Source organism: Maniola hyperantus, chromosome 16 (genome assembly GCF_902806685.2).
Source record: "Maniola hyperantus chromosome 16, iAphHyp1.2, whole genome shotgun sequence".
Taxonomy (NCBI): Eukaryota; Metazoa; Arthropoda; class Insecta; order Lepidoptera; family Nymphalidae; genus Maniola; species Maniola hyperantus.
In genome coordinates, this window is record NC_048551.1 from 9,411,350 (window position 1) to 9,430,601 (window position 19,252).

The 19,252-nt window shown below is 35.1% G+C and overlaps 2 protein-coding genes across 3 annotated transcripts in view; both read right to left on the reverse strand.

Moving 5' to 3' along the window:
• On the reverse strand, nucleotides 1–11,747 carry LOC117989305 (G-protein coupled receptor moody-like). Its single transcript, XM_034976644.2, has 3 exons — nucleotides 11,318–11,747; nucleotides 3,827–4,065; nucleotides 1–3,591 (listed from the first exon to the last, which is right to left on the reverse strand). Exons 1-3 carry the CDS (start codon nucleotides 11,549–11,551, stop codon nucleotides 2,763–2,765), a joined length of 1,302 nt encoding a protein of 433 aa, XP_034832535.1. The 5' UTR covers nucleotides 11,552–11,747; the 3' UTR covers nucleotides 1–2,762.
• Nucleotides 11,748–11,938: 191 nt separating this feature from the next.
• LOC117989304 (G-protein coupled receptor moody-like) overlaps nucleotides 11,939–19,252 on the reverse strand; it is a 99,408-nt gene continuing 92,094 nt past the window's right edge. For both annotated transcript variants that reach the window (XM_034976643.2, XM_069503841.1), the window contains 3 exons: nucleotides 18,149–18,618; nucleotides 13,742–13,980; nucleotides 11,939–13,273 (listed from right to left, as the gene is read on the reverse strand). In XM_034976643.2, the coding sequence (XP_034832534.1) occupies nucleotides 12,427–13,273; nucleotides 13,742–13,980; nucleotides 18,149–18,382 (1,320 nt within the window). In that variant the 5' untranslated portion in view covers nucleotides 18,383–18,618 and the 3' untranslated portion in view covers nucleotides 11,939–12,426. The remainder of the gene's footprint in view (nucleotides 13,274–13,741; nucleotides 13,981–18,148; nucleotides 18,619–19,252) is intronic.

Below are 19,252 nucleotides of genomic sequence, written 5' to 3' on the forward strand. Positions count from 1 at the left end.
TTAAATGTTACTTTAATCATAATATCTTTGGTAAGTTCAATGGCTAGGGTTGCATGGCCCCAGGAGAATTGGTTCTTTGGTAAATATAAATGAATACATTTATAAACAATATTAACAAAGTTCATTACACTAAGGAAACATCCATTTCGTATAGTAGTAGTACATATAACATTAATAAATGATACCAATTGATTTCATACAATCACTACAATATTATAATGTTATGCAAATGTTAATATTATTATCCTTTAAATAATAAGTATAAAGGTATTTAATAAATAAATAATTTATTTATATTATAAGGATATCAGTAAGCACAGACTATCAAAACGGTTCTAAATAATAACCGAAAACCACATAGGTATAACCTAATATTTTGTCCTAGAAATATTTATTCCTGCTTCAGTACCTAGGTACTACCAAAAAGTAATTTTTTTTCTTCAGTTGGTATAACATTGTACCTACCTACCTGAAATACATAATTCTAATAGCTACTTATAAAAGTTTATAGCTAACATTTAGGTAAATAACATAACAAACAGACCCATATTAAATATTTTGCTTTAATTAACACAATTAAAAAAAAAATGGACCGTGTCTTGATTTTGAAACGTAAAAATCAGTAACAACTTTTAGTAATCCTTACAAAATGACTCCTCACGCGCCATTCTATGGATATGCGCGTTTATGGATCAACTGTCATGTCAAAAATACGGTTCACCTTTAAAATAAGGACTAAAATCGTACTTTTAAGATGAAATTTGACACATAAAGTTAAAATGGCGCGTGAGGAGTTAAATTTGACGCGTTATCTTAAGTAAATTTTTCGCATTCATTAGGTATGATCATTATTATTATTATAATAAATCACAAAAGAGTTTTATTTTTTGTAAACTTTTTTAGAAATATGATTGTAATGAGTATCTAATGTAAATAAATAAGAGTACTTACCTAATAGTTTTTAAACAAGTAGTAGGTAGGTACAGAAAAATAATGTTCGATATTAAAACATAAATTAATTTTTGGTTCTTTTACTTTAAAATTCGCAACAGTTTGCAAATGATAATAATTATAACAATAATTTAAGTAACTGCTTATTGATGTTATTCATACTACTTTTTTACGCAATAAAAACATACTTACCTACCTAGGCTTTTACCAAACATGGTAAACATCATTTATAAAAAAAAAAACGGCAGCGATATCAATTGATAGGTTTTATGAACAATTATTTAATTTTTTTACAAATAGAAAAATAGGTAACTCATCTAACAAGAAATATATTGTTTTTGAGCATTCTACACACCTATTTGAATTTTTAAACAAACATATTTATCTACAAGTATTTTATGATTTTTGTAAAGTAATGCGATCAAATCGGTTATATCGAATCTATTTTTGAAACAGCACCTCATTTTATAGTTTTAATAATTAATTAATTTTATTTAATTACCTAATACTATTATTTTCAGAACAATATTAAGAAATACATTATGTCTAAGAATGACAAAAATACAATATACATAACACTTCTCAATTTAATTGCTTTCATAAATTATTATTATAATACCAATCTCCTTGCCAACTTTATTGCTCAATATAATAAATAAATCATTTCTACATATTATTATTATAATCTTACGTAATAAAGGTCGAGTTTTTATTAAAAATGCAATTTACTAAGCAGGACGAAATAACAAAAAAGTAGGTACTCTATGTGCCTATACCTTAAGTATATTATAAGTACCTGAATTATAGGTACACCAGTTATTTAAATTTAGTAGTTATTTAAACTTATACACCAGTATTTCAGAAAGATAAAAGGAATTGTTTAATCTCAGTGACCAGTGTCCAAGATCTTTAGCTTTTCCGTACAGTACATCTAAGTACTTTTTAATAGTTAGGTATATTATTTTTAAGTTTATTCAAGCGGAATGTGAAAGTAATTTTCAATATGCACTATTTAAAAAAATACACTTAAACTGCCTTAAAACGATCAAACTTGTTTGTAAAAGTTTACAAGTTTAGTTACATGTTAGATTACTAACTGACTTCGCAAGTTACAAGTGCATAGATAGGTATTAATTTACATTCCAATCGCTGTATATACCTATTTCTTTTTCTTATTCATGTACCTATACAATTTCCATAAATAAATAATCCTTAAAATATCTATTCCTAATCTTAAAATATATAAAATATCATAATTATGGCGTATTGTATTCCCTCTAAGAATAACAAAAATTAGCTAAATTCTTACAACGTTTTCAAGAGTCAGTCAGACAACTAGTTCAAACGATTTGTTATTTAAATTTTCTACATGAACTTTTGGACGCAAGGTTTATTGATTGCAGTTTCAGTATGATAATATTTTTAAACATAGTTACCTTAATTTTTAAAATCGTGAATATGATTAAATTCCGTACAATGAATAAAAACTATACTCAAATTGTATTTTTAGATAATTCACACCTGACTGCAGTGGCAAAAATCAGAACGTTACAAATATTTTTCGTTCACGCTTATGCTGCACAATCTTGCATCAAATAGCTCATAATAGAATGCAGGTATATGCTACGAACCAATCTAATTTCTACTTTTATTTACAAAACAACTCACATTTACACATCTCATAACAATAGCAGCAGTACATATTCGAGTAAAGCTAAACAGTAACATGAGTGTTAAAATTAGAACTTGTATAATACTGTGTATAATATTTATACACGGTTTACATTGACGCCATTTTTTTTTACTATAGGTTATCTGTTATTTCTAAGAGATATTCGACTCACTTTATTTCGTCGTCTAAAAAGATTTTTATAAGCTTTCCGGTATTCACTTGACATCAAAACGTAAATAACAGGATTTATACTAGACGATAAATACAGTAGGATGTACGAAGCAATATTAGAGGCTGGGTATGGATTCAGTTCTCTTAAAACCTTGGTTATTGTAATTGGTAAATGACATAAACAGAAAGATATCATAATGGCAATTATCATTGTTCCCAATCTTCTATCTTTTCTTGATGGAAGCGTGATCTTCAAAAGAGCCATCGACTTTCTCAAAGCGGTTCTTCGCAATCTGACTGGTTCACTTTGGATATCTACAGGGTATCTAATGATTTCATCTCTTGTCTCTACTGAAAATGTGGCGATACGCGGTTGTGGTGAAACACCATTTTGTGAAAATGAAACGTGAGCGTTTTTTATTTGTTCTATATTGTAACTACTGCTATTGTCTGTTGTTAGTCGTGCAGATACTGATGAAGATACGTCTGCTGATGAAGATTCTTCTGAAGCTGGAGCTTTCTTAGCTTTAGGCAGAGATTTCTTTGTCGCTTTGCGAACTATAAAGAATATTCGCGCATAGCAGAGTATTATCGCCAAGCACGGAAGTATAAATGCAGTTAGAAATAAGGATTTCTTCGGAGAGTGTCCCCATTGATCACTGAGTATTGAGCACGATCCAATGTTCGTATCTAATCCAAACACGCCCCATTTCCCGAACCAGGCTGGCGTCACGACTCCAAATGATACTGCCCAGATAGTGATCAGCATTATTGCAATATTTCGAGTTTTGTATAACCTGAGAAAGAAAGATACAGTTTATTAGTATCATCTACTACCTAAGTATTTAAAATATTATAGCATAGAAGAGTAATTTGTATTGCATAATATGAGCCAATAGTTCTTCCGAATAACTGGGCTGTAATTTGTTACTCTTATCCACCAAATTAAGATTACAGTCAAGCGCATCCGTGTTTACCTGTTAAATAAATAAAAAATAGAACAGTGTATTTTTAAAACTACTTCTTACTTACTTGGGGTATAATTTTGGATGAGCAATCATAACATATCTATTGACTGTAATAGCAAGGACGGTAAAGAGAGAGACGGCTACAAGCGCGTATCTTGCAAGCGGGAACAGGCGGCACAGAAGCTGTCCATGAGGCCAGGACCGCTTGAAGAAGGTGGAACCAGCCAGAGGTAAGTTGAAGCAGCAAAACAGCAGATCCGAGCAGGATAAGTTCATTATGAATATTGCAGTCGCGTTTCGGACCTGTAAAGAAACAGTGGAGTTATAATTTTGGTATTAATACCGATATTTAAAACTAAGATTTATTATTTATATGTGTAGTAACGCTGGAGGTAAAGATTTGAAAATGAAGTAGGGTACAGCTTTAAAATAAAAAATAAGTATTTAACGTTCTATTCGTTCTATATATACGTTCTATACTACTAAAATAAGTATAACGACTTTACTACAACTACTTAGTACTTACAGAAAAAGGTTTTGTTTGAAAGCAAATCTGAAACGAACTCAACCATCACAAAATGTTATTTATGTTTTGAAAGCACCTTTTAAATGAGTAAAGTTAGGTGAGATAAAATCCTAAATAAAAGCGCACGCAATAACAAAGGGCGCGCGATTATTATCAGACATGAAACAAAGGGGACGTACGAGGAAAAGAATAAAATGTTATAGTACTGTTATGTCTACCGATCAGGTGAGAAAAGGATTTGTTGGGTCTATAAAAGATACGGAAGAAAACTCGAAGCAGGTAAAATCTAAATACCTTCAAGGCAAGAGTGAATAGGCATCTTTTAGGCAAGCGCGCTCCAACCTAGACCTTATTTTATTAGGCATGATTTTCGTCAAGCGCAAGCCTATCTTGCAATAAAAAAAACCGGCCAAGTGCGATTCAGTCTCGCGCACCGAGGATTCCGTACTACAGTCGTATTTTTTCGACATTTTGCACGTTAAATCAAAGACTATTAAGCGTAAAAATAATTAGCTAATAAAATAAAAAAAAATTAGAATTTTTAAGCCCTTTCATATGATACCCCGTTTGTTATAGTATTCTTACTTTTAAAGTTGAAAATACTAATTATTTGTTTATGAACACGTTTTAATATTTGTTTGTGATGCAACCTCAAATTCACTGTTTTCGGATATTTTCCTTTACTTGTGCTATAAGACCCACCTACCTGCCAAACTTCATGATTCTAGGTCAACGGGAAGTATCCCCAATAGGGACAGACGGACGGACAGACAGACAGACAGACAGACTAAAAACTGATCATATAAGGGTTCCTTTTTCCTTTTAATGTACGGAGTAAAAATGGTACGGGGTATAATAGGTTCTTGATATTAAGTATGATGGTCTTGAAAACACATTAAATAAATCAATTTTCTGGCAAATATATTTTACAAGGTACATTATTCAAATGTTATTCTAACTATCGTTTTTGAAAATGCTTTCTTAATAAATCTACGTTATAAAGGAAACCGACATGCTTTTCCCAGACCCAACAGTTTGACCTATAGTAGGTACGTAGGCACGTTAATAATGTCAGTCAGTTTCTCCATTAGGTATATAGACATAGAGGTATGTAGTTAATTTTATAGTCAACATAAATAAAGATTTGTAAAAGGGTAAAGGTATACGAGAGGCATAAAAGTAAGCCGACTGATTCTATAAAGCCAAGCAGTCAATCGTTAAAATAGGCTAATAGAATATTTTTGCACGTAAAGTAAAATATTCCGTTTTCTCGAAGCGTAAACCTTTTTAGAAGTGAATAAGGTGTTCAACAGATGAGGTTAAGGGTATTATGCGATGTATAAGTCCCGCAAATTTCTAATGCGCTTGGCCGCCATTTTAGTGACGTCAGCACTAACCTTAAGTTCGAGCTGATGGTATATTTTTATTTCGGCTGTCGTTAAAATGACCTAATTTCGATGTTAATGAGACTTGGTTCCAGAGCAATAGCAATTTACGGGACTTATAGGTACCTACTGTCGAATTTTTCTGTTTTGCTTTGTTTTGCCGGAATAAGAAGATGACTAGGTCCTCAACTAGCCTGTGATAGTCGCGTCAAAATCTGTTCAGCCGTTTCAAAGATATTTTGGTCGCACAAACAGACAGACAGCTAAAATTACAAAAAAATACTGATTGAATATATAAATAATCTTTTATTTGGGACCATAGCGCACAGTTTACAGTTATACAAAACACAACAAACAAAACAAAGGGGTTGTTTTCTTTTGATTGGTGGTTGGGTTTTGAGATAGTATCAAAAAACTTATAAAAGCTTATCAAAGCCAGTTTTCATATACAAGCACAGACAGAAATTTCAATTTTATGATTGTTTTATGTGTTTGATAAGTATATAACATTTTGGGAAATTGTTTTAGAAAGCAATCTGATAGCTTCCTCGTGTGGAGTATGGACTTAGACCATTTCCTAGTACCTAAGATAACGTAAATAACAAAGATAAGATAGATATAATAATATACGTAAGGTCATTTTGGTAGCCCCTTAGATATGTATGGAGTGAGATAACGATGAACTTGTAAGGGTCGATGATTTTGATGACTTTATAAGTTGAAAATGTTCATTCGATAGGCGTTTTGCTTATTTCTCTCCTACCTTTCCTTATATTTACTACGATCAGTATTTCAATGAAGATATATTTTATTATTAGGTAAAAGTTTAGTTCCAACTGTTTTCTTTTATCTTTGATATTTTATTGGAGTTTTTTGTTTTAGTTGGACAATGGTTTTGTCTTTGTTTTTGAGTTAACTATCCGTGCACGATATTAAATGTTAGCTCTTCGTTAGCTCAAAGACAAGACAATAAAGTTTTTAATAATTGTGCTCAATTACGAAGTAACCTTTACAACTAATTTTCTTTCGCAATTAATTAACGTAACGAGCATTCTGTGGTGCACAAAAGTGCGTCAACTATGACACATTTTTTTTAAATTGAACCACAAAACTCATAATAATACATATGTATTAAGAGGTAAAGTTTTGCAAGCGTACAGTAGTATGTACAGTTTTTCGTGAAAAACAGGTAGATAAATATGTATTAAATAACCAATAGGTACTTTTCTTACAGACGTTATTATATTTTATGCTACACATATGTAATTATTATGACGTACGTTTAATGATAACTGAATGTTGATTGTAACTTTTCTCAGATTTAGGTAAGTATAAGATTTTATTCAATCTGAGAACTTTGTTGTGGTTAAATAAATCAGTCTTCTTTTCAAAAATGAGAAATTGCTTCGAAATAGCTTTGAAATAAAATAAGTAATTTGTTACTGTAGGTATAGTCACGAAAAAGACTTATAAATCAAAAGACTCACAATATTGTTATTGCTTATTGCAGTAAATTCTTCGGCGGACGGCGTTTTATAGATGGTCTACTGGATTTAAATGACACTAAATTGGTTCCTTACAACTTTTGAACTTAAACTTAAACTTCAAGTAGTAAGAATCATCACCTGTATGATAAATATAAAAAGTCCTGACTGACTGACTTATATATATACTTATATCAACGCACAGCCTAAACCGTTTGTCCTAGACACATAAAATTTGCAGGGTCAAGCTAGCAAGGTTGCTGTCAAGGTATCCAATAAGGAATGATGTTTTGAAATTCCACCCCTAAGTGGGTTAAATGGAGGTTTGAAATTTATGTAGTGCACGCGTTCGAAGTCGCGAGCATAGGCTCGTTTTGTAAGTTGAGATTCCAAACGCATTAGTTTGGAATACTCTTCCGAGATAAGTGTACTGTTTTCTATCAATTTTGACTAATTTGGATGCGCCCTAAAAGTCAAATTATGTTTAAATTTCCGACTAGCAAGGCAAAGCATAGCAGGCAAGTAGTATTTGACGCTTGATATGGTCCATTGTATGCTCTTATTCCTTATTTTTGAAATCATAAAAGTTAAAATGTATAAAAGATCCTATTATCTCTGGATTTCAGGAAAATACTACGAATAAAAATTACTAGGAAAATATTAAACATCACACGCGTTGCCAAAAATATCAGTAATCGTTACTTGGGTGTTCTAAGCACGTCCCTTTGTTACGATATTTCACTGGGACAATTTCTATATTGAATTTTAGCTTCTATATAGGTATACTTATTTAAATGTTCTTATTTATTTATTTTCTTAGAATACGTTACAAAGTCTGTATTCTTCTTGAAACCGGATATCTATCTTGCTGTTGCCACAATAGTATCTTTACTATCTTGTTAAGTTCTTTGACTTTTTCTATTTTTATTCCATACGCGAAGAGTGCTAATGGGACCCTATTACCAAGCCTCCCTTGTCCGTCTGTCCGTCTATCTTTCAGCAGCCTGTACCTACTCGTGAACCGTAATTGATAGATTGTTGAAATTTTCACGGAACGTGTACTTTTATTGCCGCTATAACAAAAAATAATAAAAATTTCAAAATGGCCGCCATGAAAATTTAAAAAATTATAAAGTGTTATTTCTTGTACGATGGCAGTGAACCCCTCGTGTGCTAGTCCGACTCGCACTTATCCGGTTTTATTATGTACTAGCGATCCGCCCCGGCTTCGCATGGGTCCAATGTAGACTAATGTGGTGTCAGTGAGGAGTGATTCTTCCGATATTTTGTTCAAATATCGTCATATTTCAGCAAATTAACACAAACCAATATTAAACTATACCTATAAACCTTTCTCTTGAACCACTCTATCTATTGGTGAAAGCCGCATTAAAATCCGTTGCGTAATTTAAAAGATCTACGCGTTCATACATACAGACAGCGGGAAGCGACTTTATTTTATACTATGTAATGATATCAAGAACTGTGTAGTTCTGTGGGTAGGTACTCAGTGTGGGTATTTCTCCACTTATTAATTCCTTGAATTGTATGACCAAAGAGTTCAGTCAGACTGCGTGACTGTGTACAGCTGTTGCCTGTTATCTTTTGTTGATACTTCAAAAACTACGTCATTTGGAACGATTACATGCGGGAAGTAGCATCACGAAAATGTTCTTCAAATAGTGACTTATGCTTTTGATAATAATAAGTACTTATATTCCAGGTAAACAAGTGCGTCACAATAATACGAATATTGATTTGTACGTAAGTAGTATATACGTAATTTAAACATGTAGTAGGGAGACTACGCAAAATTATCTATTATTAGATCTTATTCCGCAGACTGGGTGTCGACAGCTATAGGCCAATTCTAAGTTTATGATCTACTTTATATCTAGGTACTATTTAGATAAAGTCTAGGATCCATGTATATATAAATTTACACATCGTTTCTAGTGGTTTATACCTACATTTTTTTAATTTTTTTTAATAATATATTTATAGATTAAAGTATGTTACCTAGTTTTCAGAAAATTAACAAATGTTTCTACAGCACGTGTACAGTGAACTATGTAAATAAACTAGACAAATATTTCTGTAGGAATGTAGCAAAATTATTTGCATTACTATCCACAGTTCTTTATTAGATAGCTAAATCAAACTAAATTATGAATTGCAAACAATGAAAATGGTGACCGATCAATTGACAAAAAACAAATGACAAAGTTTCATTTCCCAAACAAATTTTGGCAAAATTATGAATCGTTTTATGATCGGTATAAAACTTATGTTTCTACAAATAATTCATTTGATAAAACAAATTACCAGACAAATTGTTATTTCATAAAATATCATTTGACAAACAATTGATTTCTTTAATCGTGTTAATTAGTAAAACAACATATCGCACTTTTTTTTTGATAAAATGAATTGTTTAATAAAATGAACTGTTTGATAAATACTTTAAGAATTCACCAAATCTTTTATATTATGTCGACCGGGCCGACGGAAGAGACCGCTTGCTATAATGGGGGGTCTCTTTCCACCCAGAAAAAAGGAGCCCCTCCTCCGCTCCGTCGACGGGCCCCGGTCGACGAGAAGAGACCACCACTATGGTGGGGGGTCTCTCTCATCCCCCCCGCTTCCACCATCAAGAGCGAGCGAAGCGAGCTCGGGACTTGGGGCACTCCGACTCGGAACGGTTAGGTTAGAAGGGGATGGCGGGGTCTGTAAGACCCCGCCATCCCCTTCGTGGGTTATTTCTTTTTTTACCACCCAGAAAAAAGGAGCCCCATGATATTATTGCTGCGTTGCATAGGGGTTTGCATATGTATGCAGACTTTTTGTGTTTTTTGTTAATTAGTTATTTTATCAAATAATAAATTTATCATCTATTATTTTGTAAAATCGCGAATTTGAAAAACAAATTATTTGGTGAAATAATAAATTTTTAAATGATATTTTTACATTCAGCAAATTTGGAAAGTTTAACATTTGTGAATAGAATATTTGTCAAATGATCTTTTGTAAAATGATATGTTTGCGGTATACGCCGTTTGTGATTTGATTAGTTTTTCAAAAGTTTTTGGTGAACTGATAATTTGTCATACGTTTTTTGTCATTCATTAGTGAACCAATGAAAATAAATTGACTTCTTAGTTAAGAAACACTTTAAAAAGTGTTAAATATATTACAGAAAGTAAGTAGTGTGTAATTTTGTAATAGCCTATTTCTCATTGCATTTAGTAGGTACAAACTTTTCAAACAAAATTCTCCTATATTTTCATTCATATACAACGTCTTCCTGAACCAGAAACACAGTAGTTTTGTATGAGCAAGTAAGTGGGTAAATACTTAATACCTTTTGGTTTAGCTATCGGTTATTACCGTTTCCCATATTTATTATTTTACTTATACTTATAGTTTGTACTGTGGCAACCGCCACACTAGATGATGCCCGCGACTTCGTCCGCGTGGATTTATGTTTTTGAAAATCCCGTGGGAACTCTTTAATTTTCCAGGATATAAAGTAGCATATGTCCTTCCCCGGGATGTAAGCTAGCTCTGTACCAAATTTCATCGAAATCGGTTAAACTATTGGGCCGTGAAAAGCTAGCAGACAGATAGACAGACAGACAGACACACTATCGCATTTATAATATTAGTATGGATTTGTCATTTACCACATTTATCGCTCATAATGAGGAAAATGCCATTGCTTATAGCTTCTCTTGAGTAGGTAATATGCAGACAAAGTAACCTTACGCTACATATAAGTAAAAATAACTTGTTGGGTTTATACAACAAACCTATAATATAGACTGGACGTACCTACCTAATATTTTTGTAACAAACTGAATCTAAATAAGTAAGTATTCATACTTGCATGTGGTGATATTAAAAAACATGTAAAGTTATATACTACTAGCTTATGCTCGCGACTTCGTTCACGTGGATTTAAGTTTTCCATAAAACCCGTGAGAACTCCTTGCTTTTCTAGGTTAATAAATAGCCTTTGTCCGTTTTCGGGATGTAAGCTAACTCTGAACCCTTCTCTGTATCCCGGGAAATCAAAGATCGCCAAATCCACGCCAACGAAGTCGCGGGCATCACCTAGTTTATAATATTAAAGTATGGCACGGCTACGGTGTATCACTTACCTTTTCATAGCGAGCTAACGCGACGATGGTGATAATGTTTCCAGGAATGCCGATCAGCATGAAGATTCCGCAGCAGGCTGTCGCGAACTTCAGCAGCCCGTCCGGGTATCCTTTGAACAGCTCGATCGCTGCCAAATCAGCGTCAGAGAGCGCCGTCACAACACTACTGTTCATCAAAACATTTGGAATGGATTCCATTTCTGAACTGAAAACTGCACTCCGCACGTCATACATACACAGTTATTCCACTACAAATGAATGTTTATAACAAACATCATTGCGGTGAATCTTTTTCCTAGAATCGGTTCCCGTAATGACTCAGTTTTGGATATTCAACGGGTTACGCCTGACAATGGCATTACTTTAATTCATTGAAGGTTTAGAAACAATAATCGAGGATTCGCTAATAACGGCAAAATGTTTGCTTATTTTATTCGTAGTAAGATTATAATATTTTTGTATATAAGAATTAATGTAACGGTAATTACAACATTATTATCATGAGAAGGAAAACATCTTCAGGAATGTGGTAAACATTTAACATAGTACATAGCTACTGAGTTACAATTAACAGATAAAAGTATTTCGATGATAGAAATGTTGTAGATTCATTTTAAAGTTCGTTCACTCACACGTAGACACGTAGAGCTGCCATAAAATACAAAGTTACTATTATGTAGGTATGTAATATGTATATAACAATTTCGTTATCAATGTCATGATAAATTATTACGAAACGATGTTCTATTACGCGTACTTATAATCGCCTACTTGGTAAAGTTTAGTAAACGTCAACTAACAATTACATAATATTATCAATTATCTCTTCGTTACTTATTAATTTACTTAACTCTCGCATCTATAGCACAATCACGGACGGCTCGCGATTATTTCGTATTTTATGTACAAAACATAGACATTCATGCATATAAATACTCTCATACTAATGACTAATTTGTTTAACTAAATAAACTGGTTCAAAGTTCGGTTATCATAACCTTTGTTCGATAACGCGTTTATGAAAAACTTCACTTTTTAATTGTCTCACTGTATTCATAGACTGTTAGTTACGGCGGGCGTTTTTCGGATACGCCGTCGCCGGGCGAACGTCACGCCCTCCGACGGCACATTAGGAGATTCTTATACGCCTGTCGGTATTCACTCGACATCACCACATAGATAATGGGGTTGATGCATGTCGTTAAATATATTAGAATATATCCCGCGATGTTCAAAGTCGGCTGTGAAGTGAATTCCCTGAATAGCTTGGTCACCGTTATCGGTAGATAGCACACCCAGAACGAAATCATAATAGCCATTATCATCTTCAACAGTTTTCTATCTTTGGGCGTTAATCGCGGGGATCTAGCCGGTGCCGGTGAGCGTCTGAGTGCTACTGCAGCTTGCCGCAGTCTCTTGGTCGTATCGACGCCTAATGGAGTCCTCGGCTTTGCGTCGAGAGCGCACTTGTCGTCGTGTCCATCTAATGTATCGACTCCGGATGACGATGATCGTTCAGGGCCAGGAGTAGGTGGACAGTGTAGCGTAGGCGGAACTAGGAGGGCCTTTCGAGGAGGTGCAATATGATTATGGTAACCATTTTCAGGTCCCGGAGACCGTTCTAGCGCTGTAGACGCGGAACCAAGTGCCGAGTCCTCCAAGCCAGGTCTAGGTCTCTCGCGACCTGGGGCGCGTGATCGCCGAGCAGCTTCTCTCACTATGCAAAAGATGCGAGCATAACATATCACTATAGCTAGACATGGCAACATGAATGCTCCAACAAATAAAAATTCCTTCGGGGATCGGTTGTTGCGGTCAGGCAATATCGAACACGATCCTATTGAAGGATCTAAACCGAAGCGGCCCCATTTCTCAAGCCACGTGGCGATAAGTGCTCCAAATGAGAATGCCCATGTGCTGGCGACCATTACACCCAAATATTGCCTTTTGTAGAGCCTGCAATGCAAAATAGTTCGTAAATTACAAGGAGAAGCTAAACTACAGTTTTTTATTTCTGTCATATCTCTTCCAATTTGGCACGTTCTATCTTAGATCGAAATTTTTACTTTACTAACATTTTTAAATCTGTGATTTTAAATCGGCGTGGTAGATATTTTTTGTGAGTTCAGTCTTTTATATTTTCATACTAGATATAATGCCCGCGACTTCGCACGCGTGGATTTAGGTTTTTCAATTCCGTGGGAACTCCTTGCTTTTCTAGGAATCTAAGCCTTTGTCCGTCCCTGGGATGTAAGCTAACTATGTACCCATCAAAATCGAATAAACTGTTGGGTTAAAATCTAGCAGACAGACAGACATTCACACAGACATTGATATTATAGTATTAATATGGATAGGTACTCTTTCCATCATACTATTAAATTTAATAAGTACCTACCAAAAGTAAAGTTGCAAGCGACTCACCTGGGATAAAGCCTCGGGTGTGAGATCATGACGTATCTGTTAATAGTGATAGCCAGTATAGTAAATAGAGATACTGCCACTAGGGCATATCTGGCCAACGGAAACATTCTGCAAAGAGTGCGCCCGTGGACCCAAGAGCGTTGCCAGAAGGTTGAAGCAGCTAGCGGTAGGTTGAAGCAGCAGAACAGAAGGTCCGAGCAGGAGAGGTTCATGATGAACACGGCCGTTGCATTGCGAACCTGAAATTACATAACAATATATCAATCGCTCTCTGGCACTACTCATAAATTGATATTTTTTTTAAGTACATAGGTATAGGCTTGCGTTTGACTGCAATCACAACAAGCATGGTGATGATGACATAAAGTATAAAGCCATATTAAATAGGTATATCATATTCATCCTGGCCCAGTCCAACATGTTTGGCAAATGCCGGCCAACACTGCCCATTGGTATACATGATCCATCGATCGTCAAAGTTAGTTGATTTGTATGCGGAAGGATCTGGGATTATTATCCCGTAAAAACCCAAAAGTGATTTCGAGGAAAACCAAAATGCACATAATACCTAACTTCTTGGCAAACGCACATTGAAACTACTGAATGGGTATTAACGAAATTTGGCATAAATTTTACAAAAGGAGGCCAATAATTATCTTTCGGGATGTGAAAAGAATTTTTTTTGTGGATGTTACTCCACGAATAACACATTTATATTTGTCTATGATAAAATAGACTCCCCGTACGAGATCGGAGCAGATCAACTAGTTCATAATAATTGCATAATAAACGTCGATATTCATTTAAGATAAACTAACGATCCTCTCTTATCATGTATCCTCGTAAATTTAACCATTCATTAAGGCTAGCTTCACAGTAAATAACTACCCTTCATATTTTATCGCAGACTTAACAATGTTAGGAAGCTCCAGCAGCTTGAATAAATTAAATTTTATTTTATTATATAAAATATAATTTAATTATATTTTATATAATAAAATTTTTATTCCTTTAGAGGTTGAATGTTTAAAAATCCGCTCAAAGCGGATGTTTACGCCATACTTAATAACTATCTGAACGCCAAATTTTAGCCTGATCCGTTCAGCAGTTTGAGCTGTGCTTAGATCAATCAGTCAGTCACCTTTTCCTTTAATACTTATAATATTTAGACTAGAATCTAGATGAATCGTATAGATTTAGGTTTTATAAAAATCCTGTGGGAACTCTCTGTCCGTATCTAGGATGCAAGCAGTCTTTGTACCAAATAGATGATGCCCGCGACTTGTACGAACCTTCCGTACAACAGGACATCCCGTCATGTCCAACCCTGGGTTTCAAGCCAGACAGACGCACTTTTGCATTTATATTAGTATCCAGGATTATCGTAATGTTTTTTTGGATAATTTGCGTTGGGTTCCCAGATTCTTCCATGTACAATTCGACTAAAAATACTACGGGATTTCGACTCTTAGATTTAACGGTTATTGTCAGATGAGTCTGATAATAATCTTTTGATAACCGAGCGCTAAATGTACCTAAGTACTCTGAGACACGAAGGAATGAAAGGGCCAAATTCGGCCTTCTAAACTCAACGGGCCAATATTGAATAACTAGCGCAATTAGCTCCGTACTTATTTTATATCGCACTAGTTGATGCCCGCGACTTCGTACGCCTGGGTTTAGGTTTTTAAAAATCCCGTGGGAACTCTTTGATTTTCCGGGATAAAAAGTAGCCTATGTCCCTTTCTAGGTCTTAAACTATACGCATGCAAAAAATTACGTGGATCCGTTGCTCCGTTGTGACGTGGTTGAAAGACAAACCAACAAACAAACACACACATTTCACATTCACATTTATAATAGGGGTAGTGATAAAGGCCGCACGTCTCCCAGACGTCAATATGTTTACATAATAATCTGGTAAAACCATGTATAAGCATTGCTGGTAAACTGCGGTCTCTGATAGTAGTTCTTACTCTAGCTAAATCACAGTAAGTTACTCATATCAACGTAAGAAGTTCGTGCGTAGGAGACCCTACGAATACAATGAACACTGACCTACGCTAAAGGAAAGATAAATGTCGACGCCCTAGAGATGATTACATACGTCTAGTTAGTGCGCCTAACAACATAGATTTGACGGTGGACATTAAACATTTGATAGCTTTTGGTTAGTTCTACGTACGAATAGTAAGTATAGTACGCGACATGTTGAGATAGCAATGGGTGTATGAGGCGGGGGAACGCCCCACACACCCACACGTCACCCATGCTCGCCCGCACCGGGTTAGCGCGGGGACTGTGTGGGTGTGCGAGACCTTCCCTTCCCGATTGCAATCTCGACCTGTCGTGTACTATACCTACTCAAAGTCAAAACATTTATGCAAATTGGGTAGGTACTATAGTACACTTTCTGATGTACTATAGTAGGTACATTACACAACAATCGATTGCGAAATAGGTAAACGTTTTAAGTTATAGCTGCAGAAGGCGTAAGAATTTTTTTGCACATTAAGAATGAACGAAACATTAAAACTGCTCAGTTTTGTTCGCTTTGAATTCAATATACGGAGTGAAAATGATACCTACTTCATTTTATTTTGAAAGATATCAGATAGCTTTTTATTTACCTGAAATCGAGCGAGTTTGAAAAGTTATTGTAGGTACTCTCTCTGAATTGCGTGGCAATAAATTTTATATGAGTTCTGTAAAACTAATGGTTAGGCAGACAAGAGGGTGGAAACGACCCAAAAACGAATGTATGAATATTAAAAAAGTATCAGAACTCCGACTGAATGTACTGATTATAATGTATTAGTGTGATTATGTTAATAACTGGCTCCCTATTAGGCATCGACGTAATCTGCATGTTCTTTCTATCCTATTTGCCACACTTTTCCATCCCTGGTCACCACCCTACCTTAAAGATCAGTTTAAATTTTTTAGCTCCTTCGAACATGATCGCGGCCTGCGTTCCTGTTTCGATTTCAAGCTTATAACGACCAAACATAATACGCATGGCTACGCGGAATCATTTACTGTAAAAGCAGCTTCGCTGTGGAATGCACTTCCGGTCGAAATAAGACGCTCCAAATCGCTGGCAATCTTTAAAAACCGTGTCAAGAAACACTATCTATCACTGTAGATTATCTGCCATAACTATATGTACAGTTAGCTATGTAGTATGTATTATTTATTTAATTGTACTATATTGATTTTATATAGTATTTATATACATGTATATTGTATATATTATATTTTATAGTATGTACCTATTAGAGTGTATGTGTTTATATATACCTATATATATTATATTTATAGCTACATTGCGACTCCCCGTCTTACAGTTCTATAAGATCACTTTAGTGATAAGGTCGCCCTTTGTTTTTTAAGTGTATCCTGTATTCTTACACTCTGTAAATCTATTAACAATAAAGTTATTTTAAATTAAATTAAATTAAATATCCTAGTGGTAAAGAGTCAGCTTTCTTTTCGGGGGGTCGACGGGCTGCAGTTCGATCCCGGACATGCACCTCTAACTTTTCGGAGTAAGTTTAACTGATAAAACTTGCATGACTGAGAATTCTCTATAATCTTCTCCATTTTCACCATTTTGGTACGGAACCCTAAAAACGAGGGTTTTAGAAAAAAATTGCCGTCCTTGACCACAAGCATAGCTGGAGAGTATTTTGTTTCGGAGCATTTTTTGAACTTGATTATAAGCCGTTCAGCCGCTAATGTCGAGCATGTATGAAAATGTATGCAAATTATACATTTGCGAGCTTAAACATGAATAATATGCCTATTAAAATAAGCCCAATTCAATAGGAAGTTACACAGAGTATAGTAGCTAGTCGGTATACATATAATACTGTTTAATGTATTCCTCGTGTTATCTGCGTGATAACAAATATTTTTCTGTCTTTTTGTCGGCTTGACCGCGTTATCTTGTGTGTAATGGGCAAACATTAAATTTAATTTTATCTTATTTGGTTTGTCTTAACTGTTTAGTTTGATATATGATTTATGGTGGCGACTTAATTATGAACATTAGTTTCGAGAATAGTTTATTTTTTCTAATTACGCACAAAAGGCACGCACAAAATAATCTTCCTTGTAGAATGTAGATATAATTCTGCTAGAAGACTGAAGTGCTGAACCGATCTTGACGAAATTTGACATAGAGATAGCTTGTATCTTGGGGAATGGACATAGGATTCTTTTTATCCCTGAAAATCAAAAACCTGAACCCACGTGAGTGAAGTCGCGGGCAACAATCAATTACGTTTCTAAGACATAATATATTTTTTTGCAAGATAGGCTTGCGCTGACTACAATCATGCCTAACAAAAAGCAATAATCAGGTCTAGGCTGGAGCGGAGAAATGAAGTAAAAGTAAGCACATACCTTTTTACACCTCGCTAGAGCAATAATCGTGATCAAATTCCCAGGAATGCCGACCAGCATAAACAGCACGCAGCACACTGAAGCGAATCGCAGCAGTCCTTCAGGATAGTCCTTGAACAACTCCACGGCTGCCAGCTCCTCATCCGTGCTGTACGCGTCCAACCCGACACTCCAGTTCTGTTCTACATCACTGGCCAATGTGCTCTTGGCTATACTCGGTAGCAAATCACCCATTGTAACAGATCACACATTATTTTATCACTGAACTGTTCATTGTTCTAGCCACGTCTCTCCGTTGCGAGTGTTTCTTTATCAACGGTCATAGCATTAGGTCGGGATGCGAGCGGGCTTGGTCCACGACTGATAACTGCACCAGGAGGCGGTCTGTACGAAGATTTGATAAGGCATTCTGGCGTCGGGTCACGGATGCTCAGGAAGTGCCTATCGGATCGCCGTCGTCGCTTTACTCCCTGCAGATAAAATTACTTTGTTTTACTAATTGCGATAAGACAAAATAATATTGGTTGTAATAGTGGGACAGTTTGATGATAACATATAAGATAATGTATAACTACTACTGAAATGGACATGATATACACGCTGGAAATGGTGTGCCATACAAAATGTCAGTTATTTTTGTGCCGATTCGAATTATACCTACTCGTGCCGGAAATTAAAATAACTCTTGACCCTATGTTGACAGATGTTTTATCGCTAATACAAATTTTAGCCCGATCCGTCCAGTAGTTTGAGCTGTGCGTTGATAGATCAGTCAGTCAGTCAGCTTTTGCTTTTATATGTATAATTAGATTATGCTCACTGTTGCTATCAGCGCCAAAATGTGAAAATCTAGTTGCTTCGAAAGATCAGCCGTTACCAATCCAGCGTAACTTTTTTTAATGGTCTGTTCAAGTAGTGCTAGCAAGTGCCAGCGAGAGGTCCCAGGGTCGATTCTCTTTAATTTTTTTATATGGATTGCATTTATGTCTGTGGGAGGTTTTGGTTATTGCACCTCAATTTTATTAATCATCCAAAAAAAATTGGAATTTAGGTGAGCTTGATAGATCCACAAGCCCGAACTCTAGTTTATATAGCTACCTTTTC

Bases quoted from the DNA above. Each gene is read 5' to 3' on its own strand.
- LOC117989305 (XM_034976644.2), bottom strand. From the start codon at position 11,551: ATGTATGACGTGCGGAGTGCAGTTTTCAGTTCAGAAATGGAATCCATT. The intron at 4,066-11,317 runs GTAAGTGATACA...GTTTCTTTACAG, and splicing joins CGTTAGCTCGCTATGAAAAG to GTCCGAAACGCGACTGCAAT. The intron at 3,592-3,826 runs GTAAGTAAGAAG...TTTCTTTCTCAG, and splicing joins CATCCAAAATTATACCCCAA to GTTATACAAAACTCGAAATA.